Source organism: Gracilinanus agilis, chromosome 2 (assembly GCF_016433145.1).
Source record: "Gracilinanus agilis isolate LMUSP501 chromosome 2, AgileGrace, whole genome shotgun sequence".
Classification (NCBI taxonomy): Eukaryota; Metazoa; Chordata; class Mammalia; order Didelphimorphia; family Didelphidae; genus Gracilinanus; species Gracilinanus agilis.
The window spans coordinates 363960179-363987565 of record NC_058131.1 but is presented as its reverse complement, the minus strand read 5'-3'; the positions used below and the strand labels follow the sequence as shown (position 1 = coordinate 363987565).

The 27387-nt window shown below is 37.2% G+C and overlaps 1 protein-coding gene across 1 annotated transcript in view; it reads left to right on the top strand.

Moving 5' to 3' along the window:
- Window positions 1-2605: 2605 nt before the first annotated feature.
- The window catches only part of ATP6V0E1 (ATPase H+ transporting V0 subunit e1), a 44153-nt gene continuing 19371 nt past the window's right edge, over window positions 2606-27387 (top strand). The window contains exons 1-2 of the mRNA XM_044664449.1: window positions 2606-2779; window positions 10842-10889. Coding sequence (XP_044520384.1) covers window positions 2676-2779; window positions 10842-10889 — 152 coding nt within the window. The 5' untranslated portion in view covers window positions 2606-2675. The remainder of the gene's footprint in view (window positions 2780-10841; window positions 10890-27387) is intronic.

The following is a 27387-nucleotide window of genomic DNA, read 5'->3' as shown; positions in this document are numbered from 1 at the left end:
GAAAGGGTACTTTTTTTCCTTCCTACTTTAGAGAGAATCTTTTTGTAGGGGCCACAATTTCAAAGAAATATTTATTTACTTGTTTGTTTGCTCTGACCAGGATATCTCTTCTTTAGGATTTATTTATTTGTTTTGACAATGTAATAACACATTTCCACTTAAGTTTTCAAATTATCTCCCTCCCTGCTCCAGGAAGCAATTGTATCTGGCTTATACATGTATTATCATGCAAAACAAGGAAATATATATTTAGAAGGGATCTTATACTAGGAAGGGACCTTAGCAGCCATCTACTTAGATATCACAGCAGCCCTCCTTAACCTCCCAGACCATCAGCCCTGTTCTATTTACTTTACATTGAAATCTTGATTTATACTTGACTAGTCCAATTTTATGCTGCCCTCCTCCCTCAAATCCTTTACCCCATTGTCCCACTGTTGTACCACACTTTTCAAACCCCAACCTTGTGATGATTCACACCTTCTACTTTCTCTGTTCCTCCTTTCTAATGCTGCTAAATGTCATGGGAAGATGTCACAAAACTAGACTGATGGGGTTTATTACAGATTTATATTATCTGATCTGAATTGGGCTCTCACTGCTATCTGCCATTCCTCTTATTTTTCTCTGATTAACTTTCTTTTGCAATCGACACAGCAACTATTCTTTTTCTCCTTAGGTCATGAGAAGTCACCACTCCTGCTCCCTTATTAGCAGAGAGCCTCAGCTGATATATCACACACACAAACAAAAAAATTTGAGGCCATCCTTCAAGACCTCTCATCCCCAATTTATTGTTTCAGATCACTTTAATTTCATCCTTCTTTCTTTTTCTCTAGCCTAAAAGGACTAGGTAGACTTTCTCCTTACCACAGCAAGCAATTTTTTTTTATTTGACCCTACTATTCCCTCAAGGCAAAGGATCATATCTCTCCTTTTTACAGCCAGACTCCTAGAAAAAGGTCTCTCAGCATGGTCACCAAAGATATTTATATTGCTAAATCCAGGCTTTTCTTTTTCTAAGTTCTCTTCCTTCTTGACTTCTCTGTGGAATGTTGACCTTTTCTTCCTTCTAGTTATTTTCTCCCTGCTTTGACATAGTTCTCTTCCTATATGTCTGAAAAATCTTTCTGGGGCTTCTTTATAGAATCATTAGTCTTTTCCCAACTCCTGATGCATGTATGTATCTCAGGGCTCTATCCTGGGCCCTCTTCTCTCTCTACATTCTCTCTTGGGATACTCCTATTGGATCAATTATTGTCTTTTTTTTTAAAGATATTTTATTTGACCAATTATATTGTAATAACTTTCCACATGAGTTTTCTATAAAATCCAAATTGTCTCCCTTCCTTCCTCCCTCCCTTCTCTTCCCTGTCTTGGAGATGGTAAACAGTTGATCTAGAAATTTTTTAAATTAAACTCTTATTTTCTGACCTAGTAATAACTCTAAGAGAGAAGGGGCAAGGCAAATGGAGTTAAGTGACTTGCCCAGAGTCACACAGCTAGAAATTATATGAGGACAGATTTGAACCCAGGTCCTCCCAACTGCATGCTTGGTGCTATCCAGTGAGCCACCTAGCTACCCCTCAACTATAATCTTTATGCAGATAATTCCCAAATGGTCATCCCTTAAGCTTGAGTCCCACATCTATTACCTACTGGACAAAGGGATGCCCCAAAGGCATCTCAAATTTAAAATTAAAGAAGAATTAGTTAGTATCCCTAATTTTCCTTAGACTCCCTAACATCCTTTTCTCTATCACTATCCTTACTTGTAAAGTTTCACAGTCTAGGGGTCAACCTCTACTCTACTCTCACACACTTCCCAAGTATAATCAATTGCCATGATTTACTGCTTCTGTCTTCTTCCCCAACATTTCTTACATCTATCTTGTGTTCCTAAAATGTAGGTCTGCAAAAATCACTCCTCTGCTCAATAAAATTCTAATGGTTCTCTGTTACCTTTAAGCCCTATTGTTTAACTTTTAATAGTTCAATTTTTTTAAACTTTCAACTTTATTAATCTCTCATTTGATGTTCAAATTGTCCATTTTGGTGTTTAATTGGGAATTTTTAATTTGTTCCTTTTCTAGTTTTGTTTTGTTTTATTTTGTTTTGTTTTTATGTTGCATGCCCAATTTACTGAGCTGCTCTTTATTTTTCCACAACCCTTCCAGCATTTGTCATTTTCCCTTTCTGTCATAGTATGACACTATTTAGGAATAAGACGCTACCTCAGTTTTAGTTTGCATTTCTCTAATCAGTAGTGATTTAGAGCACTTTTTCATGTGATTATTGATAGTTTTGGTTTCTTGTGAAAATTGCCTATTCATATATAATGGCCCTATTCATATATATGTTCATATATATTTAATTTTGGATGCTTTTTGCCTATACACCAGCAGTTAACTATCTTCGGTTGGAATGCAGCCCCCACGTTGCAGTTCTCAAACTTACCAGCTAGGGGCGAAACTCAGATTCTGCGACCCTACCAAGTATTCAGGCCACGAACCTCGCCTACGTATGCGAAAGGGGAGGGCTTGGCCTGTGCGCGCGTGCGCACGGAGGTCGAGGCGGGGCATCGCCCAGTCACGGGGTTCTTTGTTGACACTTCCTGGTTAGGTACGGAGAGAGCCTGGTGAAAGGAGCCGGGTTGGTGAAGGAAAGTCGTAGCCATGGCGCCAGGAGGCATCTCGGTGCCAGTCATCGTGATGAGCGTGTTCTGGGGGGTCGTCGGCATTTTTTTCCCCTTCTTCATCCCTAAAGGTCCCAGTCGTGGGTAAGTGTCCCGAGGGCGAGGGCGAGGTCTGCTGGGCGAGAGGGAGGGCTTCCGTGTGGGGCCTGTGTCAATCAATAAACCGTCAGTCTGCACGTATTTTTTAAATGCCTGCTGTTTGCTAGGAAACCTCAGAGCGCCCCGCGTGTAACCCAGGCCGAAGCCAGTACAGAAGGCCATGGGGGCCAGTGGTGATCAGATAGCATGGCTGTTTTTAGAGGTAGGAGGCCTAGGGTCGCGTCTGACCGAGAAGGAGGCCTTTGAACCTCACTCCCACCCCCGGCCTTTTATTGCAAACCCAGGGCCCGGGAAAGGGAGGGGTGCTCCTTCCTCGAAGAATGTTGGGGGAGGAGGGACCCCAGCCCGAGAGGGAAAATGGATCTTTCGGACCTGGCGCCATCCATATGTGGGCTAATTTGCGTAAACCTGGAAGGAGGCTTTAAAAAAAAGTCCCAAACGCCATTGCCTTTTTTTCCTGGAACAGAGAAGCTGAGCTTCTCTGATGCTTCGAGGCCCTGCCCAACACTGGGTAGCAAGAATTTGTTCGTAGGATCATGGGACTGAGCTAGAAAGAACCTTGGAGATTCGACCCCTTCATCTTACAGATGAGGAAGCAGGGCCCGGAACAGGTTCAGTGACTTGCCTAAATTCTCCCAGTTAAGTAAGATCTGTGGGCTAGATTGGAATCCTGGTCTACCTGACTGGAAGTCCAATGCTCTCTCTGCTGCTCCACAATGCTTTTCATGTTGAGTGATACTAAGTTAGCTTAGTGGCTGCAAGATGTTCTTTCGAAGTCACCTCTGTGTCCTTTAATTTTTGAAGGGTAACATTACTTTTTCCCCAACTAGATTAAGTTAGATTTAGAGTTGGAAGGGATTTTTATGAGGACTTAATTGGCCCAGCCTCCTGTGCCTCCCTTCCAAAATTATGTTGGTTGGATTTTGATGATCTTTTGGATGATCATTATCATCATAACTAATATTTATGTAGTGCCCACCATGTGCCAGGCAGTGTATTAAGCATTTTACAGTTATTATTTCATTTGACCCTCATAATAACACTGGAAGGTAGGGACTTAATTAGCCCCATTTTGCAGATGAGAAAACTTGAGGCAAAGAAAGATTGATTTGCTCAGGGTTACAAAATTAGTAAATGTCTGGGGCTGGATTTGAACTTAGCTCTTCCTGACTCCAGTCCCAATCTACCTACTGTGCCACCTACCAGTTCTATATGTGTATGTGTATACACACACACACACATATACCTATATATGATATGTACATACATCTATGGTGGTGACTCCTTTATTAGAACGGAAACTCTTTGAAAGCCAAAACTGTTTTTTTGTATTCCCAGAGCATAGTTCTGTGTCTTGGCACTTAATAAACGCTTACTTATTAAAAGACCTGAGTTCTACCCTTTCTTTTTACTAGTAAGGAAACTGAGGTCCAGACAAAAGGAAGCTATGTGACCAAAGGTTACAACATATACCTTAGGGAGTTGGGTGCAGCCCTAGGTTGAATCCCAGGACCCTTGCACTTTCAGTGCAGATTTTTTCTATTATACCAACATCTTTTAGATTGATCTTTTTATTTAAAGTCTATCTTTTAACTAATTAAAAAAAGAAACCCTTACCTTCCATCTTAAAATGAATACCCTGTATTGGGTCCAAGGCAGAAGAGTGGTAAGATCTAGGCAGTGGGGGTTAAGTGACTTGCCCAGGGTCGAACAGCTAGGAATATCTGAGACCAAATTTGAACCTAGTACCTCCCGTCTCTAGGCCTGGCTCTTAATCCACTGAACCACCCAGCTGACCCCCTTAGAACCTATCTTAAGGCACTTGTTCTATAGATTTTTTGTTCTTTAGTTCCTCCTTGTAAGCTCAGTCATATGATCTGTAACTTAAGACTGTAACTCACCCTTTTATCTGCTGCACTCAGTCTCATGATCCCAGGAACAAATGCTCATTTGGTGCTAGGTTGTTGTGAAACTTAATAGCTATTCAATAAATATTTATGAAATGAATTATTCTTTCACATCTTCTCCACTTGCCCCAGTATTTGAGCATGGGAACTGTTTTTTGTTTTTGTCTTTTTTACCCTCAGTGTCTTGCACATGATAGGTAGGTAATTAATAAATGCTTATTGTATTGCATTAAGCTTACTACTTACTGAAAAGTCTTTTTAAAAAAACTAAAATATTTACTTCAACAGCTTCTCCCTGAACAGCTCACTACTTGAAATAAATTTGTTATGTATTTATGAGTAGTTTAACATATAAATCTTAAAATTTCTCAAAGTAAATGATCAGAAAATGTAAAATTTCTTTACAGTTATATGGTTATATTTAGAGTTTGTACTGTTAGGGTTGGGCGCAATGCAGCAATTAATAATTTAGCATGCAAGAATTCTTTTTTTCTTACTACATTTTCTAAAATTTAGATTCTTTTCTCTTAATTTTTGCCCTTCTAATGATCTGTGATTTGCTACTTCTTAGTGTCAAACATGCACACCAGATGAGGCTAGCAACACTCTAGAGTACAGCCAGAAATATATTAAAATGTAATTGAAAAATATTTAACAGTATAAATAAAAATAAAATAACTTATTACCCTCCCCTTAGTCCCTTAGTGTAGGAACTGCTATTTTGTCTTTTTGCATATATTAATATAATAATAATATGTCATTTTCTAAGCCAATATGTGGTCCACAGAGATCTTTATGTACGATTTTATAACTCGTTTCTATTTGAGTTTGACACCACTGCCCTATATTTTTCCATTTTGCCCAGTCATTCCTCTAATATCCTTTCCCTATGATCTTGATGAAATAAGAATTTATGATTATTGGTTATTTGTCCATATCCTACAGATTAACTGCTAAGTACAGTGCAATGCCAGTATTGGTGCTAGTTAATGTTTCTTGATTTGAATTGACTCCGAGTATCTTGAGCCTTTTAACTTGAGGCCACTGACTACATAGTTTGATAACCATGGACAAAAGAATTTAGTTGATAACTGAAGACAAAAGAATTTAGTTTTCTATCTGAAGCTGGCTGAAGTTATATGACCAGCTGCTAAGTGATATATTCTCCAGATCTAAATTTGATACACCATTCCAATAGTCTTTATTCTCCTTGCAGATAATAGTTGTTGAGGCAAAAGGAATTTCTACATTTTGTACTTTAAGGAACACTGGTACCATTGTCAGCTAATTTTGAAGTTTCAGTTTCCTTAGCTATAATATGGGGAAATTGATGTAAGAATCACCTTGCTAGTCCAACTAATAAATGTGTCCCTAAAATATGTGTGCAAATCAAATTTTGTAATTTCTTAAGGGTTATTTATTATTTTGTAAAGACATTTTATTTCTCCAATTACATGTAATAGCAATTTTCCACATAAGTTTTCTGAAGTTATAATATTCAAATTGTCTTCCTCCTTACTTTTCCCTCCTTCCTTTCAGCGATACTGAGCAATTTGATCTTGATTTTATATATATATTATCATGTTGTAAGAAGATACTCATATAAAACCAAAACCCCGAAATAAGAACACAAATAAACTATAGTGGAAAATAATGTTTTGATCTCCATTCCTACTCCAACAATTCTTTTTCTGGAGGTACATAGCATTTTTTGTTGTAAGTCCTTCAGAAATGTCCTAGATCATTGTTTTGCTAAGAGCGGCTAAGTCTTTCACAGTTGATCATTCCACAATATTTTTATTACTGTGTGCAATGTTCTCCTGACGGCTTATTTCATTTTGCATCAATTCATGTAGGTCTTTCCAGCTTTTTCTGAAATCATCTTGTTCTGTTTTTTAAAATGAAAAAATTTGTAAATTGATTTAATAAACATACTAAAGAACTCTTTAAAGGAACCTTATGCATAATCTGGGCAGTCCTTTTTATAAAGTTTTTTTAAACTAAATTTGGACTTTTAGTATCTCAATCTTAGAAGAGGATTGTTTGAAAGGTACATTTAAAAGTTTGTTTTTTCTGCTTGAACACATGGGCTGATGGGGATATTATTGGGAATGTAGACACTAAAAGATAACTCTAGCCAAACTATCAATAATATGGAATAGGTCATAATCAATGATACATGTAAAACCCAGTGGAATTGTATGTCAGCTTAAGGGGACTTGGGGGATGGGGTTTTGGGGAGAGGGAAAGAACATCAAATATGTAACCAGGGGGAAAATATTCAAAATAAAAAAAAATAAAAGTTTATTGTTTGAAACTTTGTTTTTCATAGAAACAATGTTGGTTGTTAAGACCTAAAGCTAACCAACAAAAACCTATTTAAACCACAATGTAGCTGAACTATATTACTAGTCTGGGTTCTGAGACCGGGGAAACCAACTGTACTATAAAAGGGAAAGAAGAAAATGTCTTTTTCTTTCCTGAAATCAAAGCTGTCTCTTAACAAAAATTTTGAAATGGGCAGATTTTATCTTTAGCATCTTCTTGTGTTCTAATGCCCCTTTTCTTTGGCACCAAGTTAGTTTTTAAGGAACTTTATATTCTCTACCATGTCACCCAGTCCCAAGCCTTCCTAAACCTAGAAAATATCCCTCCTCTCTATTATCTCTTGTCCAGGTACCTTTTAGAGAGAATACAACCTGACTGAACATATTCACTTAACAAATAGTACTAGCTATAGTAATTGTCATTTTATGTAGCATTCTTAAATGTCAGGTGTCTCCATTCATTATCTCTTGAACAGCATTATAATATAAATGCTACAGTTATTATTATCCACATTTTACAGAGGAGAAAACTCAGATTTAGAGAGGTTGTATGTTCTCTGAGTAAATAAATGCCAGAGTTGGGATTAGAATCCCTGCCTCTTCTGATTTAAAAAGTCTAATATTCTTTGTGCTATACCACTCTGCCACTGCATGAAAGGCCTCTTCTATGTAAGATATAGGGAAGAGACAGAAAAATGATTATGACATAGCTTAAGCCCTTAAGGATGTAGTTGGGAAGACAAGAAGAAGGAAGGCTTACTTTCCTTACCCAAATTTTTGTGAATTCTACCTATTCACACTCTGGGGGGAATAATCACTGTGAGAAATCCTAGATATTATATACTTCTCACATGTAGCTTATTTTCATTCATTCAACATGTTTGAGTATTTGCACTACTAGTCAAAGAAGAGATTACAAAAGATACTTACACATATATCAGAGTCAAGTAACAGTTCCAGAAGGAAATGAAGTAGCCAAAGGAATGGTTCAGATACTTTTATACAAGTTGTGTGCCAGAATAGTCTGGAAAAATCTTTTAGAAAAGATAGGATTTGAAGTAAGCCCTAAAGGATGGTAAGATTTGGATAGTTGGAGTATCAATGAAAGATTTTATGTGGGGGTAAAAGCATAAAGATTTTGCTTTAGGAATGAACATAGTGAAAAGGGAGTATGTGTGGGGTAGTAAAGCTGGGGAGAGTTGTTTTAGGGGAGTAATGGGAGATTAAGTAGGATAGACTAGATGATAGATTTATGTCCCAGGCGAAGAAGTTTATATTTTATATTCTCAGCATTGAGGAGCCACTGAAGTTTTTCAAGCAGAGGATTAACATTATGAAAGGAAAATTGCAGATCATCAACCAAGTTAACAAGCATTTATTAAGTGCCTATGTGCTAAGCACTGTGCCAAGCACCAAGGATGCAAAGAAGAGAAATACAGATGAAAGCAACTCCTTCCCCCCTCCCCCCTTTTTCTTTTAAACCCTTACTTTTTGTCTTAGAATTGATACTCTGTATCTCTTACAATGCAGAATAGCAGTAAGGACTGGGCAATTGGGGTTGAGTATCTTGGTCAGGGTCACACAGCTAGGAAGTGTCTGAGGCTTAGATTTGAACCCAGGTCCTCCCTACTCTAGGCCTGGCATTCAATCCACTAAGCCAACTAGTTGCCCCAAAAGGAACTCTTGAGATTTCATTTCATTTCCAAATTGACAAAGATGATAAAAAATAAAAATAGTATTGAAGATAAGACACTGATTATTATTTATGGATATTGTCATGAATGGATATTGTCATAAATTCTAAGTTTATATAATTTGGGGTTATGTGAGGAAAGTTACTAATCTACTCCTACATACCCTTTAATACAGTAATTCCACTATTGGATATATACCTCAAGAAATCAAAGACAGAAAGATCTCATATACAAAAATGTTAAAATATAGCACTTTTTGTAGTAGCAAAAAATAAAATTAATTTTATTTTTAATTGAGGAATATCTGGAAAATTTGTGACATAAAATTTGGGTTATAGATCTTGAGTGGGAAAGAGACTTCAGAAGCTATCCATTTATAACAGAGCAAGCTGAAGTCTCAGTGTGGTTTAAATGATTTATCCAAGGTCACACAGTTATTAAGCATCACAAGCAGGATTTGAACCCACATCCTCCAATTCCATTGAACTATTAAAAAAAGCTAAAAAACAATTATGGGAAGACATATGAATTGATTCAAATTGATATGAGTAGAACTGAGAGGATAATAAACACATTATAGTACATTTAATGTAAGTAAAAACAATACCAAAGGCAGCCCTCTTCTGGTGAAATATAACCAAAATAGAGAATAAGTAATGAAACATCTCTCTCAGTAGAAGAGTATCCATGTGGAATACAGTTTATGTTGTCAGTTATGGTGCTCAGGTGGTTTCAAATATTTTTTCGTTGTTTTGAGGGGTAGAATTCAAATATTGGGAAATGGTTGATATTTGAACCTAATAAAAGTTAAAAAGAAAAGGTTAATAGGGGCAGTGGATAAGATGAATTGGAGGGATTGAAGGCAGAAACAAGTTAGGAAGGCTTACCACAATAATAATAGTTAACTTTATATAGCCCATACTATATTCCAAGGTATGTCCTAAGTACTTTGTAATTATCTCAATTGATCCTCACAACAACCCTGGGATGTAGATACTATTGTTATTCCCATTCTTTGGATGAGGAAACTGAGGTCACAGAGGTTAAGAATTTGCCCAGAGTCATAAAGCTAACAAGTATCTGAACCTAGAATTCAAGTCTTTCTGACTCTAGGACCAGCATACATCCACTGTGCCACCTTGCTGCCCCAATAGTAATGCCTGAGGTGACAAGGGCTGCCTGAATTGCAATGGTGGTAGCATAGTAACCCTGGGATAGAAAGATGTTTCATAGAAACAATCAACAGAATTTGGTTCCTGAATTTCAGAAATGAAAAAAGGGAAGGAATCAAAATTGACTGGAAATAATGGTGACATGAATAGAGACAGCATATAATAATGGCATGAGGACAAATTCTAGCTTTCCTTCTTATTACCTGTGTGATCTTGGACAAGTCATTTTACTTCTTTGGTTCTCAGTTTTTTTATATGTCAAAATGAAGGGGTGAAAGTGAACTAAATGACTTCTAATGTCCCTTCTAGCCCTAAGTCTATGATCCCTTTCCTGTTTTGAAATGGGAAAGGGAATAGAGCAGGAGAATGAGACAGAGAATCGATTTAGCATTAGATATGTTTGAGGACATCTAACTGTAGATAAATATAGGAGAATAGAATTTATGCAAGAAGTTGTGGCTTTGAGAATATAGATTTTTGAAAACTTTAGTATTTTGAATTGTTATCATCTATATTTTTTATACAAAAGAAAACAGTTTAATTTTCAATGAGTTTACTTCACTTAATTATACCTTTTGATTTACCTATTTAGATTCCCCAATCAGGAGGGGATTAGGGATGAAACTTGTGGTTAATTCAGTGTCTCAAAATTCTTAGCGCAGTTTTAAACTTAAAACTTCAAACTTTGGGGACACCTTGTATATACCTCTACTAATGTTTAAATACTTAAGTATCTACTATACCAATCAACCATGTAGCATAATGCAATGTATTAAACATTAATAATGTAGTAAACATAAAACATAAACTGTGCTGCATGGTCCCGTAGCTTGGCTTCTGATATATTTGAAATGGCCAGAACCATAATGCAACAAGAGAAGTGCTACAGTTCAGTCTAGCAGTTGTCTATCATGTGACTGACACTTAAATTTTTTTTTATCTTCTAGTATTATCATCATCATGCTGGTCGTCAGTTCTGTTTGCTGCTATCTCTTGTAAGTATGCACAAGTCTTGCTCTTGGGTATTTGTAATGTGTATAATTGTAAGTGGACTCTTGCACAGAGGGAGATGGAATATTGCAGAGAGAGACTTGAAGGATAGGAGAGGCAGTTGGAAGGAAAAAATAGAGGCCTTTTTATCCTTTTAACATAATTCAGAAGCAGATCTATAGCCATTAAGTCTAAATTGAAAATCTATATTATGCTATTTCCCTGTGGACCTGTGGCCCCCCCCCAATCTCCTCTCCCCCCACATCCGCATATATAACATTTGGAATCATCTGCTAGAAAATGCCAAGATAACATTCTCTACTTTAATATGTAGGAGAGATATATATAGATAATATATACTTTAAGGGAAAGCTAATGCAGCTTGAGATTTATTGAGCTCTGAAAGTGATCCTGCTTTGCTCTAATACACATTTCTTATCCTGCCTCCTTCATCTATCACATTCTGAAGCAGTTTTTGCTTATTGTTTTTGTTCCTTTGGCAAGTAAAATTTTGAGCTGGAATCATTTTGAAGTCTAGTAAGAATTTGTTTTTAAAGTAATTCAGTATAAGTTATGCCTAACATGATAATAGTTTCCATTCTAAATTTTTATTACTAACTTACATGAATTGTTGAATTAAATCTGTTTTGGTAGGTTTTCTTTTTTTTAAGGAGGCCTTCTTGGCATGTATCTTTTGAATTCCATTCTTTAAAATATTTTCATCAGAAACTGCAGCTAAATCATTTTAAGGGTTGGTGAATTGAAATTAAAAGAAATAAGCCTTTTCTTCAGTATTCCTATCAGCAATATCCCTACCTTCCTAATACCAAAGAAAATATCAAACAGTATGCCTGCTAAGTAACAGATACTAAAGGTACAGTAATAAAAATGAAATAGTCCTTGCCCTCAGGGGGCTTACATTCTTACCTGGAGAGATAGAATGCATATATAAAATGAATATAAAATTATTTAAGGGACAAGATATTAGCAGTTGGGTGGAACAGAGAAGGATTCATCTAAAAAGTGCAGTTTGAACAGTTTTGAAGGAAAATCAGAGATTCTGAGAGGTGGGGATAAAGTGAAAAAACATTTTAGGCATGGAAGACAGCTGTACAAGGCATCCATATAGGAAAAGGAGTGTCCTTTTGAAGAATAATAAGAAAACCAGTTTGGCTGGACCAACAAGTATGAGAGGGAGGGAGTAATATATAATAAGACTGGCAAATAGATTGGGGCCAGATTGTAAAGGACTTTAAAATATAAGCAGATGAGCTTATATTTAATCCTAAAGGGAATGAGGAGCCATTGAAGTTTATTAAGTAGGGGAGCAATATGATTAGACCTGCATTTTAGGAAAATTAATTTGGCAGCATTATAGAGGATGTATTGGGGGGAGGGGAGGAATGTGAGATAGAGAGACTGGTTAGGAGCCCTTTACAGTTGTCTGTGAGACAAGCTCTGAACTAGAGTGGTTGTATAGTGATCAGAGAAGAACACTGATGCCTGTGGAAGTAAAAACAAAAACAAAAAAAAAAACAGGTGACTTGGCATTTGATTGGCTATGTGAGGTGAAGGAAAGTGAAGAATCAGGAATAATGACAAGGTTACAAAAGTGAATGACTGGAAAGATAGTGGTACCTCAGCTGTTTGTGATGAGGGAAATTTGAGAGATGGGGGAAGATACTGAGTTTTAGAAGAAAGATAAGGAAAAAGTTCAGTTATGGACATATCAAATTTGAGATGCCCATGAGACCTCTAATCTGAAATGTTCATTAGAAGGTAGCATTTGGAGCTCAGAAGAAGCTGGGGCTGAATATATGGATCTGAGAGTCATCTGTGCACACATAATAATTAAACCTATAGGAGCTGGTAGGGGTCATCAAATTAAGAAACTAGAAGGGGGCCTAGCACAAAGCCCCAAGGCTTTGTTAGGAATTAGGAGGCCTCCCAGTATGGAAAAGAAACCAGTAAAGAAGGCTGAAATGGATTGGTCAGACAGGTAGGAGAAGGCTCAGTGCAAAAAGGGGGAAGAAAATCCAGGTAGGAAATGGTCAGCAATATCATGTGCTGCTGAGAGGTCTAAAAGCATGAAGATTGAGAAAAAGCCGTCAGATTTGGCATTTAAGAGTCAACTTTAGTAATGATAGCCAGATTGCAAAGGGTTGAGATCATGAAAGTCAAGTCAACAGTTTGTTAAAGTGCCTGTGCTAGCCCTGTACTAAGCTCTTGGCATGCAAAAAAAGACAAAAAACTACCCCTGCTCTTAAGGAGCCCATAGTCTAATGAGGGAGACAACATACAAACAATTATATACAAACAAAATAAAGACAGAATAGGCTATAGATAATCAGAGAGGGCAGCTGGTTAGCTCTGTGGATTGACAGTCAGGCCTAGGAACCGGAGGTCCTAGGTTCAAATCCGGCCTCAGACACTGGGCAAGTCACTTGACCCCCATTGCCCACTCTTACCACTCTTCCACCAAGGAGCCAATACACAGAAGTTAAGGGTTTAAAAAAAAAGATAATCAGAGAGTGAAGGCACTAACTTCACTAAGGGAGAAAGGGAAAGCCTTCTTGTAGAAGGAAGGAATTTAGCTGAGATTTGAAGGAAGTCAGGATCTAGAGATGAGTAGAAGAAAGTATTGTAGGCATTGGGGACGGCCAATGAAAATACATGGAGTTGAGTTGGATTGTCTTAAGCTAGAAACAGGAAGGAAGTCATTGTCGTTGGATTTCAGAGTATGGGGGTGAGAAGTAATGTGTAATAAGATTGGAAAAGTAGGAAGGGGGTAGATTATGAAGAGCTTTTAATGCTAAACAGGATTTTATATTTGATCCTGGAAGTGAGAGGGAGCCATTAGAGTTTATTGAATATTAAAGTGGCATGGTCAGTTCTTTAGAAAGATAACTTTGAAAGCTGAGTGTATGATAAAGTGGGCTGTGGAGAGACTTGAAGTAAGGTGACCAACTGGAGGCTATTGGAATATTCCAGGTATGAGATGGTGGACCTGCACTAGAGTGAGGGCAGAGTCCAAGGAGAAAAGAGAGATGTCACAAAGGTAGAATTGACAGAGCCTGGCTACAAATTGGTTATATGGAGGTGAGAGAATGTGATGAAATCTTAATGATGACATTTAGTTGGTTGTGCTCTGGATAGTAAGAGGGACGAATTTGGGGGGAAAGTAGTAAATTTGGGACATTTGAGAGTTTAAGATGTCTACCTATGAGACATCCAATTTGAGACTGAATGTCATAAGAGAGGTTAAGGCTGGATAAGTATATGAAAAGAGAGGAGATGAAGTGGAAGCAAGAAGTATAGACAACTTATCATTCTAGGAGTTTTGGTGAGAGAGAGGAGATATAGAATAGTATCTTGAAAAGATAATAGAGTGTTTTGAGAGGTTTGAGAAGAAAGCTTGGGTGTATTTGTAGGCAGCAGAGAAGGAACTAGAAGAGATTGAAGATTATTAGCAAGGGAGGTGATAGATGAGGATGATGTGTGTGGGGTAGTCTACTGGACAAGAGAATAAATAGAATCAAGAGTAAGGCGGTGCCCTTGGCAAGGAGCAAGGTCTCCTATTTATCGGAGTTTGAAATAGTGGACAACAAAATGAGGGATGATACCTATCAAGGAGTTTTAAGATGTAGACCGGGGAGAAACAAAACCTCACAGAGAATGGTCTCTTGTTTCTTGGTAAAGTAAGAAGCACATTCCTCATGTGAAAGAGAGGGAATAGTGTGGGAGATAATTGCTTAAGGAAGAATAAAAGGCTTGTCATTCATGTTAAGGTGAAGGTCCAGTTAAGACTAGGTAAACATGAATGGTTAGAGACCCATTTGGCTCAATTGTATGATTTCCTCAAGTTCTGGTCTGCCTGAAGTAAATAGGAGCTGAGGAGAAATAAAATTCAGTATTAGGGTTGGGCATAGGACAGAGGTCAAGGGATTCAAGATTAGAGGTCAGCATACAGTTGTAAAGGTAAAAAGTGATATCAGAGGATTGATAAGCTTAGGAAAATACTGAAGAATGAAGAAGTTGTACTCCCCATTGAGGATAAAGAATAGGCTTAGGAGGTTTAAAGCACAAGGAGAGATAGGAATAGAGGAGGAGTTCATGAACTGACAATGGAATTTCTAAGTTTTCGATTGTTTAAGTGGAATACTTGTGGATAATGGGGAGATCAAAAGCATGTGTAGGCTAGATGAAGTGGAGAAGTTATCATGGGAGTTGAGAAGATTGCAGAATTGGGAGGTCACATTTTTTGAAGGAGGCATTGACATGACATCAACAGAATGGAGGTGAAGAGGAAAACTGAACCAAGCATTGAAGTTCTTGGATGAGGGAGAATGTCTTATGGACCAGTAGAGAAGTGCTCCTAACATCTTAATTGGGTGATAAATGTGAACAGCAAACCAAAGGAAGAGAAGTTATTTAGTGATATTGCTAAAGGTACAGTGAAAGTGGCACTGGGGATCGAGGACCATCCCAATTTCCCTTGTTAGGAGTAGTGTGGTCAGTTACATGAGACAAAGGAGTACCAGGTCTGGAGGCAGCAGCCAGTGACACATCATCATCATTGAAGCTAAGTCTGTGGAAGCAGATGGAAGGAACCCAAGAGCAAGAGGTCTGAAATGAAGAGAAGTTTAACCATGGAATGAGATTTTCAGAGGGCACAGTGGAAGACATTAGAGTGGGATATATAAAGAGTTGGGTTGAGGTGAATATGGATGAAAGAAAAAGTTGGGGTTGGAGGAGATAACATTACTTCACTCTTCCAGATTTATCATTACAAGGGATCACAAGGAGAGGGAAAAGTGGGGTAAATTTATGAGTTGCAGAGTCGAGTTCTGGCAGTGGGCACATATAGCCTGCCTTGCACTCAGTGGAATCTGAGTCTGAAAGTGATGGAATGCTCTTTCTAGGGATGGTCTCAAGTCAGTCCCCTCAGTAGAGCATGAAAAACAAAATGCTTGCCAAACCTGTGTTTGTAGAAACAGGCGGCTATGGAACAGGGAATGGAAAAAAAGAATCTGGGAACAGTACTCTTTCTTAGTTTCTGTGGCTTTCTTTTGGATGAAATACTTCTGTTATTCAGATGGAGATAAGGTAGATCCTGGTTCTGTGATCATCCTTAGTGTAACTTGGATTTAGCTACTTTATTGTATATGTGCTGTGCCATTTACTTACTTATTTTGGTGCCCTTGTCAAGTTTTTGCATACTACCACTATTCCTGTGTTTCAGTTTTACATGAATCTGGCCTAAATAGCAAACATGGAATTTAGTTTTGGAATTTTAGGTTGAGATCATAGTAGAGTCTACTTCACTCCCCTTTCCAAACAATTTAAATCAGCCACAAAACTGTTTGTGTTTAGTTGAGGTGGTATAACTTGTCTGAGAGGTGGCAGGAGTGGTACTTTTTGATATTACTCTGAGCTCTTTTCAGTTTAGAGGGCAGAAAAGAGGTAGCCAATACAGTGCAATGGAAAGATTTGGATCTAGAAGAGTTTGAAGTCCAGCACTCAGTAGCTGTGTGACCTACTGCCAACTGCAACCCTCTCTGGGGACTCCCATTTCTTTATCTATAAAATAAAAGAGTTGGATTAGAAGGTGCCTGATTCCCCTTCCAGCTCTAACTATGGTCATGAGTCTATGAAATGAACTGCAATATGAAGAATTTAGAGGGATTTATTATTATACATTGAACTGAAACCAAAGAGATTTTCATTAACCTGGAATGGTGTAGCTGCGTTAGTGTGGTCCTGCCTAAAGGCTGAGGGACTAGATGACCTCTTTTCTAGTTCTGTGGTTTTAAGTGGAGTCTTTTTCTGATTATAGTACCTCCTTTCCTCCTTTGCAAATATTAACTTATTTTCCTTGCTTCTTGTAATCTGTAAGGGAGGTAATAGTATCTTCTTTTAAAAATGAGAAAATTAAGGGACCCCGGAAATTATTTGACTGAGATTATACCATGTTCCTTGATGAGCTCAGATGAAATGTTCTTCTCTTCTCCTCTAAAAAGATGCTTTTGGCATTTGGATTAATAGATCCCTTTACTCATACTTTTTATTTTGAGGGGTAATGTGGGAGAGATGTGAGGAATACTTTGGATTTAAGTGAAAATTTAATTTAATGGGGCTTTAATTTTGGAAAACACCATATTTAAATAGCCCCACGTCAAGGAGTAAAGGGATGGTACTCAATTTGGTGTCAAAGAACCTGTGTTCAGATTCTGATTCTGCTATTTACACCTGAGTGATCTTGAGCAAGTCACTTAATATCATTAGGCCTCATTTTCTTCCTGTGTAAAATGAAGGGGTTCAAGTTCCTTCTAACTCTAAATCTGTGTGCTAGATCACTTTTCACTTCCCAGAAAGGATTTAGACATGCTCTCCTGAAAAAGGGTCACTGGTACTATCTTCATGTAAAAAGAACAGCACATAGTCTCTGCTACAAATTTAAATGTTATTGAAGGAGTTCATTTTTAGGATGCATGTGCTATTTGAAAAAATATATAGTGTTACTTAAAAAAATAGTCGTCATTTCACTGAAGCTTGATATACTCAGTTTATGAGATCAAGTTCTGTCTTCATTTGTAAAATAATGAAGTTAGATTAACTGATCCTGTAGGACTCTTCTTTTAGTTAGAATTTACTGGAAAAATATAGAAGTCCAATCCAAAATATATTTTAAGAGCATTTATTTTCATCTAACAGGCAAGGGATGTGGCATTGGATAAATTTTTTAATTCATAGACATTTAGCATTTTGTTTCAGTTGATTCTTTTCTCTTAAATTTATTTGGATGAAAATATCTGAATTTATGAGACTTTGGATTTGCTAAATAAAGGACTATTTTGAAATGCAGCATTTTTCTGTTGTCGGTAACAGTACTGTTTCAGGAAATGACGAGTCTTTCTAGCTTGTGCTAGTTTGAGTTATAAAACAAGGGGGATTTAACTTGTTTGAGCACTGCAGAAATCAGGATCTATACAAGTACAATACTCTTTCTGTTAATGGTTTAGTAAGTCTAAAAATTAACTTGCATATTTTAAGGCTACTATCAACTCACTAGTTTTATTAACATTTATAAGATTGCTTTAATCTTTTGAGATTATATAACATTAGTTATTATGAATCTAACCTACTTGGTTATTTGTTAACTTGAAAAGTTTTTATTTTCACAGTAAGAAGCTAAGCTTAAGGATTAAGTCACAAATAGCAGTCTTACATTATAAAGATTCAGTTGCTTCTTGGAAGATATGAAATAGGCCCTCTTACTTCCAATTTATCCTGTCTATATCTTGTTTGTACATTGTTGTTGCATATTGACACCAACATTAGAATGTGCGCTCCTAGAGTGAAAGGGCTGACTTTTGTTCTTGTATTCCTTGATTTAGCACAGGGCCTAGTACATAGCAGGCACTTCATAAATGCATGTTGTTGACTGGTTACCATTTATCTGTTGGTAAAATTTTCAATGATTCTTTTGCATAGTTCCTTATTAGCCTTTCTATTCACTATGACTTGTAATTCACAGAAGCACAGTCAACTTTTATACATATCTTTGATCTTATTGGTATAATTATTCTCTCCATTGAGCTGATTCCCATTCCAACTATCCTGCACAAAACTTGTCTATGATTTTCCATAAGACTTCCATGAGGAGGCCATCCAGTGTCCTGCAGGTTAACTATTTGATACCATTGGATCACACAAGTAAGTCATCTATTGATTATCTCTTTTTCTTGCTACATGATGGACTCATCTTTTTTTCTACTCATACATCATTTTGGATAACTTATTATGCACTTCATTTTTAATGTAAAGTATCCTGCTTAATCTCATATTTCTTTTTGAGTGACATTTAACTTTAATTCTTCAGAGGATATAGAATTTCCTTATTTACAACCATACAATATATCTAGAACAATAGTAATGCTTAATATTAATAGGTGTTTACTTCTAGCTTGTGATTCTCGGGAGCAATCCAGCTTACTCTCCTTTTTTATTCAATTCTTGGCCCAACTCACTGTTCATGCACAGTTTCAAGGAAATATTCTCTAATGGACTAATTCTATAGGTTTACCATCTAACTGCAGTTCATAGTCTAGAGTAGACTATTGTTAGTGAAGTATTGGCATGAATGCTGAGCCAGCACATGGGGTGGGAAAGCTGCGAATTCCCCCTTATACCACTGGCCCAAGGACATTTTTTTGCATGCCCTGCCCCTCTGTCCTGCTGCCCAAAGTGAGCACCTCCTCCCTCCGCTCTCTGAGGAAATGCTGGCACTCACAGGCAGTTTAAAGTTGCAGTTTGGGCATGTGAACTTGGAAACCTTTGCCAACGCTGGTCTAGACAATAGCCATCTTTCATTTGTGGATAACTAATTATGTGGATATCTAGGTTGAACTGTTATACTGTGAGCTCCCTGGGAACAGGAACTGTTTTGGTACATAGCACAGTTCTTGGCAAATAGTAGATACTCAATAAGTTCTTATTAATTGAACTCGTCTTATTATAAATCTCATGCAAGAGGCTCTGCAGTGTTTGAAGTCTTGATTACCATGAGTATAATGGCACATGCAATTAATCTTTGATGGACATCACCATCAAAGGTGATCCCTCCTCTGTTTGGTCTCTTGGACATAGTCTGTTATAATGGGAAAGATCTTTAGTGAACATTTCTTTCCATTTTATTCCTTATTTGATCTTCATGATCAAAAGGTCATTGAACCAAGTTACCTCTATTGTTAGGTCTTTCAGGGAATCTTGAATGATTTTGATACGGGGAACAAGAAAAACTTTGTTGCTGGTTTTCTTATCTGCTAAAATAAGAACAATGGGATCTTGTTTTCCTTGCACATTTTAATGAATTGGGTGGATATAAACTTATAATCTACCATTCAGCATTTCTTGCAGAAGCATGCCTGTTTCCTTCTTTTACTTTCATCATAGATACCCTCAGTACATGTATAAAATATTCTTAGAAAATTTTTGTAGATATAGAAAAGTAGGCATATGTGTTGGTAGTTATTAATATGTTAGTCAGCTTTTTTGGGTAATCTGATTTTTTTGTAGCTCTTTGGTATTTTCTTTCATACATGAGAATTGATTCTTCATCAAAATTGTTTCTTGCACATATTTTTTCTTTGTACACTTGGTCTAGTCTTGATGGTTTTTTCCATTTTTGTTTCTTTCAATTGACATAACTATTTCCTCATTCATCACATTAAGTAAGGCCTCTGTTGTTCAGCTATTTTGTTTCCATTGTTATTGATGACAAAAAGAATTTATTCTAGAAATACCTACAAATCGTTTCCATTTTCTATCTCTTTTGTCCTCTGTCCATTTTTATCTTTTTATGTGCTCAAGATGTCTTTGTTCTATCAGCTGTACTTCTTTAAGTTTGTTTTTTCCTTTGGTTTCTGTTTTATGAGGCTAGGACAGCTTGCCCCATCTTTCTTCAGGATATTTTGAAAATGAATTTGTATTCTAAATAAGTTATTTTGGTTGCTGTGTCTGTGTGATTAGGAGATCAAGTATTTGCTGGCTGAGGCATTTGTTAGTTTTTTGTCTTCTGGTTTTGACAATTATTGATGAAGCATCTTTAGGAGGTAGTTGTAATCAAGGTATTGTTGTATTCCTTTATCTCCTTTCTCTTTGTCTTCTTATCATCTTGATTAAAAAAGTCAGTTTGGCATTGTCCCTTCTCATTTTAATTCTTTCACTTTGGTAATGAGTTCTTGTTTTTATTCTAACATGTCTGTGTTCTGGTTGTTCAGAGACAGCTGGTTCAGGATTGAGTATCACATTAGTAACCTAGAGTTTCCTATGTGTTAAAATAGAATGATTTTTGGTTATTTTTGATATTTGGTGCCTGCCAGGTCCTGTTTCCTGACTCTCTCAAAGAAATTATTCATGATGTAGAATCATGAAACTCTTTTATAGTCTATAGACTGTTGAGCCTCTTTTCTCATTCCTGAGCCTTATTTCCATTTTTATTTACGTATAAATGGAGAGGGAGGGAGGGAGGGAGGGAAGGAGAGAGAGAGAGAAGAGAGAGAGAGAGAGAGAGAGAGAGAGAGAGAGAGAGAGAGAGAGAGAGAGAGAATATGAGAACACATTTTAAACTCTTAGCAAAAGTGCAGTAAGGGACTAGGCAATGGGGGTTAAGTGACTTTCCCAAGGACACAGAGCTAGGAAGTGTCCGAGGTCAGATTTGAATCCAGGACTTCATGTCTCTAGACCTGGCTTTCAATTCACTGAGCCACCTAACTGCACACGTGTGCGCGCGCAAACCCCCCCCCCCCATAATATCTTTTTGTGGTATCCCTGCCCACTTTTAAAAATAATTATTTTTAAATTTAAAAAATTAAATTTTTTTTCAATTACATGTAGAACCATTTTTGACAGTTTTCTGAAATTTTGCATTTCATATTTTCTCTTTCCCTTCTTCCCTTACCCCCCTTCCAAGGTGGTAAATAGTCTGATATAGGTTAAATCAGTGCTGTCATGCAGTCCATATTTCTATATTCTTCATGCCATGACATCACAATAAAAAAAACTCATGAAGAAAATAAAATAAAAGATGCCATATATACTTTTTAAATGAAATAAAGGAGTATTAAAGTAGATGTTAATTTGAGATCTCATTAAGTTCCTCATGGACTCTCAACTTCTTTATCCTCTACTACATAGGCTATAATTCTTTTCATGGTGATATATTTGCAAATGCTTATCATGGAAATAAACCTCCCTCCCTTTTTTTGAAACATGGCAGACTTGTGATAATGAGATTAAATCTGCCCTGCCCATCTTTAGATTTAATCACCAAAGGTGAGAACATCCCCACTTAATTCACAGGTTGGGAGGTCTGTAACTCATGTATGCTAGAGTGAGTGACAAATCAGAATTTGCTGACTGTCACCTGGGCAGTCCTAAGAAAAGTATCTGTTGTGATTGGACACATAAACTAAGAGGAAGGCACAGAAGTGATGCAAAAGAGGCTCCTTTAAAAGAGAGTGACAACTTCCTGTAGTGTTGTTCTTGTTCGTGACTTGGACCTGGAGGAGCACTGGACCTGGGACCTTGAGACCTTGGTGAGACTTTTCTTAAATCTTTACCTTAGAACTACACGTGGTAAGTGAAAAAACTAAATCTTCTTGGACTTCTCCAAAAGAACTGTTCTTTCAAAAGAGGCTCTGTGACTGAAGCTTTCGTTTCATTCACTTCTGGAGCCCTCTGGCCCTCAGTTCAAGGCTGAGCCTTCTCTGGTTGAGGACTAATTACATCTGCCTGGGTTAGTGTGTTAGATTACTTATCCTATCCTATCCTCTCTCTGATTTTCTTGTTTTCTCTTCCTCTTTTCATTTGTAAATAAATTTCCATAAAAGTCATTTTGACTTGAGGTTATTCTTTAATTGGGGATTAATAATTATTCAATTCCCTGGGGACCAAACCTTTTAATATTCACCCAACCAAAATCCCTTTTTATACTTTATAGACTCTGGTGTATAATATTTTCGTAAGCTATTAGATATAGTTGATGTGTGAATTGGTTTTGCCAACAAATTTTTTAATAAATCCTGTTTCAACAGAAGTCTTGGTAGGCAAAGGATTAGGGAGGAATAAATTTTAAAATGAATGTAATGTAAAAATAAGACCTCAATAAAACTTGTTTTAAAATGGTTCTTTTGAGCACTCCAGTTTAACATGATCCCATTAAATAATGTTTTTCCTTTGGATGCAGCAGAAACCCCATACTGCCAACTTCTTTATTTGTCTCCCTAAGAAGAATCATAAGAAATCCTTTCATTAGGTAGCTTTGACTCCATATTCTCTTCTAGTTTTAGTTATAGGGAAGATATCAAGCTTGATAACGGTTACATTCTTTAAGTAGTATGTCTACTCAATTATGTGACAAAGATCTCCACCCCTGTTGTAGAAATTGAAGGGATATCATGGCACTAAGTGCCATTACATCTTTTTCTTGGATTCATGCACTGCTCTGGTCAGCTTTTTGATGATGAGTGTATTCTTCTTTACCTAACTTAGTTCTCAGAAATCAGTCTGTTCCTTAAAGCCTTTTCAGCCTGGTAGAACTTGGCAAAACTTGCACTCTACTAGTGTATATTTCAAGGACCCTCTGAGACTCAGCTCAACCTAAAACTAGTAAATACTGGTTTCCAGGATCTTAGTTTGGGGTTGTTACCCTCGTCAGAATGTGACTGGAAAGCATTGTAAGTAGTCATTTGCCCCGAGAAAATAACTTATGCCTCATACTTAGTAAACAATTCTGGTTTTAAAAAAAATTTGTTTTTGCTCATTTTCTAACTCAGTGAGAAATCCATCAGCCAAGAAGCATTTGTAGTGCTTCCTGTGTACCAGACATGCTAATCACTGGGGATTCAAAGAAAGGCAAAAACAAACCTTGTCTTCAAGGAACTTATCTACTAATGGAGGGAGGACTGACTACATAGAAATGTTACAAGTACATATAAGATCATAAAGATCGAAAGGAAGGCAACCTTAGAGCAAACGGTGTAAATGGATAAGGGGAGGGGAGGATCAGCAATGCTTCCTGCAAAAGGTAGCATTTAAGTTGTCTTGGAATGAAGGCAGGGATGTCAAGAGGTGAAGAAGCTAAAGAAAATGGCAAGCATTCCAAACATGGAGACAGCCAGTACAAAGACATGGAGGTGGACTTTCATGTATGAAGAACAGTACTAACAATACTGTGGGCTATAGAATATGTGGAAGAGAGTATACCATAAGAAGACAGGAAAGATAGGAAGGGGCCAGGTTGTGAAGAGCCACCTTAAATATTAAGCACAGGTAATTTATATTTGATTCTGGAGGTAAGAGAGAGTCACTGGCATTTGTTGAACAGGGAAATAACATGCCAGACCTGCATTTTAGAAAAATCACTTTGCCTGCTGTGTCTGTCCACTCCAGTCTCTACCCACTGTCTCTACTCGCCTTCAGTCCTACCCATAATTTCTGCCCCACTCATGTCTCTTCCCACTGTAATCTAAAGACAGGTTGGAATGGATAGAGATAGAAGACCTGGCCTAGAGTGGTTGTGGTGATGTGAATAGAAAGAAGTTGTAGTATTGGAGAGATTTAGCAAATTGTTGGATATTTTGGGGTAAGTAAGAATGAGACATCTTATAGAGAGCCAAGGTTGCAAACCTGGAAGACTGGGGACTGGTGTTTGGTGATGCCCGCAATGATAATAAGAAAATTTTGAAGAGAAGAGGGTTTGGCAGGAAGATAATTAGTGTTATGTTTTGGGCATATTGAATTTGAGATGCCTTTAGCACATCCAATTCAGAGTGTCCATTAAACACTTGGAAATAATTAAGATTTTTTAAAAATCATGGCCTGGTAAGTTTTTTGTTTGTTCTTTTTCATACTCTTAAGCTAATGGAAATAAGTTGGAAGATATATACTCTAAAACAATGGATAAGGCAAAATTACATTTGTTTTTGGAATGTAGAGGTGCATTTTTCTTGACCCTTCTTGCTTCAGGTTCCCTTGATGGCTCAGAAGTAGAATGGATAATGGGAGGAAGTTTCTAATTGGTACAGACAGTTTAAAAAGGCAAGTGTTCAACTCTTATACACCTGAGATATGAGAGAGAGAGAGAGAGAGAGAGAGAGAGAGAGAGAGAATATTTGTAAGTGGTTTCTGGATGATTTTTTTTTTAAACCACAAAAGTGACAACTCTAGGACAGAAGGGCAAGGGCTAGGCAAACAGGTGGGTGATTTTTTTTTTTAAAACCCTTACCTTCCATCTTGGAGTCAATACTGTGTATTGGCTCCATGGCAGAAGAGTGGTAAGGGCTGGGCAATGGGGGTTAAGTGACTTGCCCAGGGTCACACAGCTGGGAAGTGTCTGAGAACAGATTTGAACCTAGTACCTCCCAGTCTCTAGGCCTGGCTCTCAATCCACTGAGCTACCCAGCTGCCCCCTGGGTGATTTTTTCAAGAGCTTTATTTCCCTCTCCTTTCCAATGCTTACTATAATACATTGCAATAATGATATTTAATAAATACTGAATAAATATATAATTTGAGCTTTGATTATATCATTTTAGCTGAGTATTTTCTTTTTTTTTTTTTTTTCCTTTTAAGTGGCCTGCTCAGGGTCATACAGCTAGGAAGTATCTGGGGCTTCATTTGAACCCAGGGCCTCCTGTCTCCAGGTCTCTATCCACAGAACCAACTAGCTGTTCTCTAATAGAGTATTTTCTAAGAAATATACTTAATAATGAGAGGGTACATGCCATCAACTTCCAAAGGAGATTTCAAGAAACTGTTTATTCAAATACTTTTTCCTCAATTACATGTAAAAACAAGCTTCAAATACATTTTCTGAAACATTATAAAACCCAAATTGTTTACTTTCCTCCTCCCTCTCTAGAGATGGTAAGCAATTTGATGTCAATTTTATATGAAAAAGCATTCTTTGTCATAAGTCTCTCGGAATTATCCTGGATTATTGCATTGCTGAGAACAGTTAAGTCTGTCACAATCTATCATTCCAGAATATTGCTGTTCCTGGTTCTGCTTATTTCATTCTGCATCAGTTCATGTAGATCTTTCCTTCTTTTTCTGAAATCATTTTGCTTATCATTTCTTATAGCACAATAGTATTCCATCACCAACATATACCACAATTTGTTCAACCATTCCCCAATTGATGAACATCCCCTCAATTTCCAATCCTTTGCCACCACAGAAAGAGTTACTATACATATTTTTGTACAAATAGGTCCTTTCCCCTTTTTTATTATCTCTTTGGGATACAGAGGCAGTAGTGGTATTACAGGATCAAAGGGTATAGATTTTTATAGCCCTTTGAGCATAGTTCTAATGAAGGGCAGTATTTTGATAAGTTGTAGGAGTAGGACAGTTATTCTAAGCCAAGAAATAGAATGAACAAAAAGTGTTTGTGATTGATGGGAAAGGGTGTGAGAAACATAGGATATTAAGTAGGTCAGTTTGGCTGGAGCCAAGGGACTATGTAGTGGGGGAAGTACATGCAAGGGAAATAGTAGAAAAGTAGAACAAAGTAAAAAAAATAGAAAACTGCTAGAAAATAGCTTTGATTTCATTTAGTAGTGACATGATCACAGGGATATTTTAGGAAGATTATTGTAATAGTGGCATGTAGAGGAAAATGAGCTGGGGAGATCAGTTGGAAATCCGTTAAAATTGTCTAAGCCAGCAAACCCCAATTAAGAAATAAAATTTTGTGTATGTCTCTATAGGTGTATATTTGCTTATGAATTATATACATGTATTACTGTACTAATAATTGTATACATTACAAAATGTATACAGAATTGACATTTTAAAAGAATGATAGAAATATAAAATAGTTTATCCTAGGGTAAACTAGAGAGACACTGAAATTTATTGAGTAGGGAAATGACATGATTAGACTCACACTTTAGGAGAATCAATTTGGCAGTTGTGTGTAGGATTATTTTAAAGAGAGGAAATACTTAAGGTGAAGGAAACCAATGAAGAGACTGTTGAAATAGTCCAGAAAAGATACATGAGGGCCTCGACCAGTGGCTGGATGAGTCAGTAAAAGGGAATCAATGCAAGAAATGTGGCTGGAGAAATTCAGGTATTTGGTTTGATATGGAGAGGGAGAGATTATGAGCTGTCAGATATAAAACTGAGGTAATGGACTGGAAGAATAGTGGTGCCCTTGACAGTAATTAGTAAATTTGGAAGAGGGGTTGATTTTGAGGAAAGGAAAATGTAAATGAAAACTGCTCTCAGTCATAACCCATCAATGCCTACTTATCCTCCAAATCTCTGTTCCTTCCAAACCAGGTAGAGGGACTAACCTTGGTATGATCTGGGGATCTGGGATTGAGTGTGCATGGGGTGGGGGTGGGGGGATAGGCATGACAGTTTTCCCCAATGGAATCCTAAATTGAAAGGGGGAGGAAGGGTTAGAAGGGTTTTGGGCATGCACAGCAGAGCAAGAGAATGGAGGTTGGAAATGAGATGCATTGGGGAAAGAGTAGGTGTAGTTGTTTTGGAATAGTCAAATCCCTCAGTTACCCCACCCATGTTACTATTTGCTAGGATCATATCATATACCTTTTGGGGTCAGGCTGTAGCTCCCTGACCCCAACTTTAGACACCACTGATTTAGGTAATAACATTTTTAGTTGGGACAAGTAAAGACAGTGGAGATAAAAGGGAGATATTGTTTTCAGGACTTATTAGATTTCAGCTAAGAAAAAGGAGGAAATCATAGATGGCTCATATGTCTAGAATCAGTTCCCTTTTCATACTCATAGGGTCACCACTCTAGTATAGGCCCCTTCACATCCAGCCTGCATTATTGCAATAGCCTCCAAATGACTCTCTCTGTATCTAATCTCTCCTCTCTCCAAACCATCTTTTACACAGCTGCCAAAATCATCTTCCTTAAGCATTGATCTGATTGATCATGTTACTCTCCAGCTAATCTTA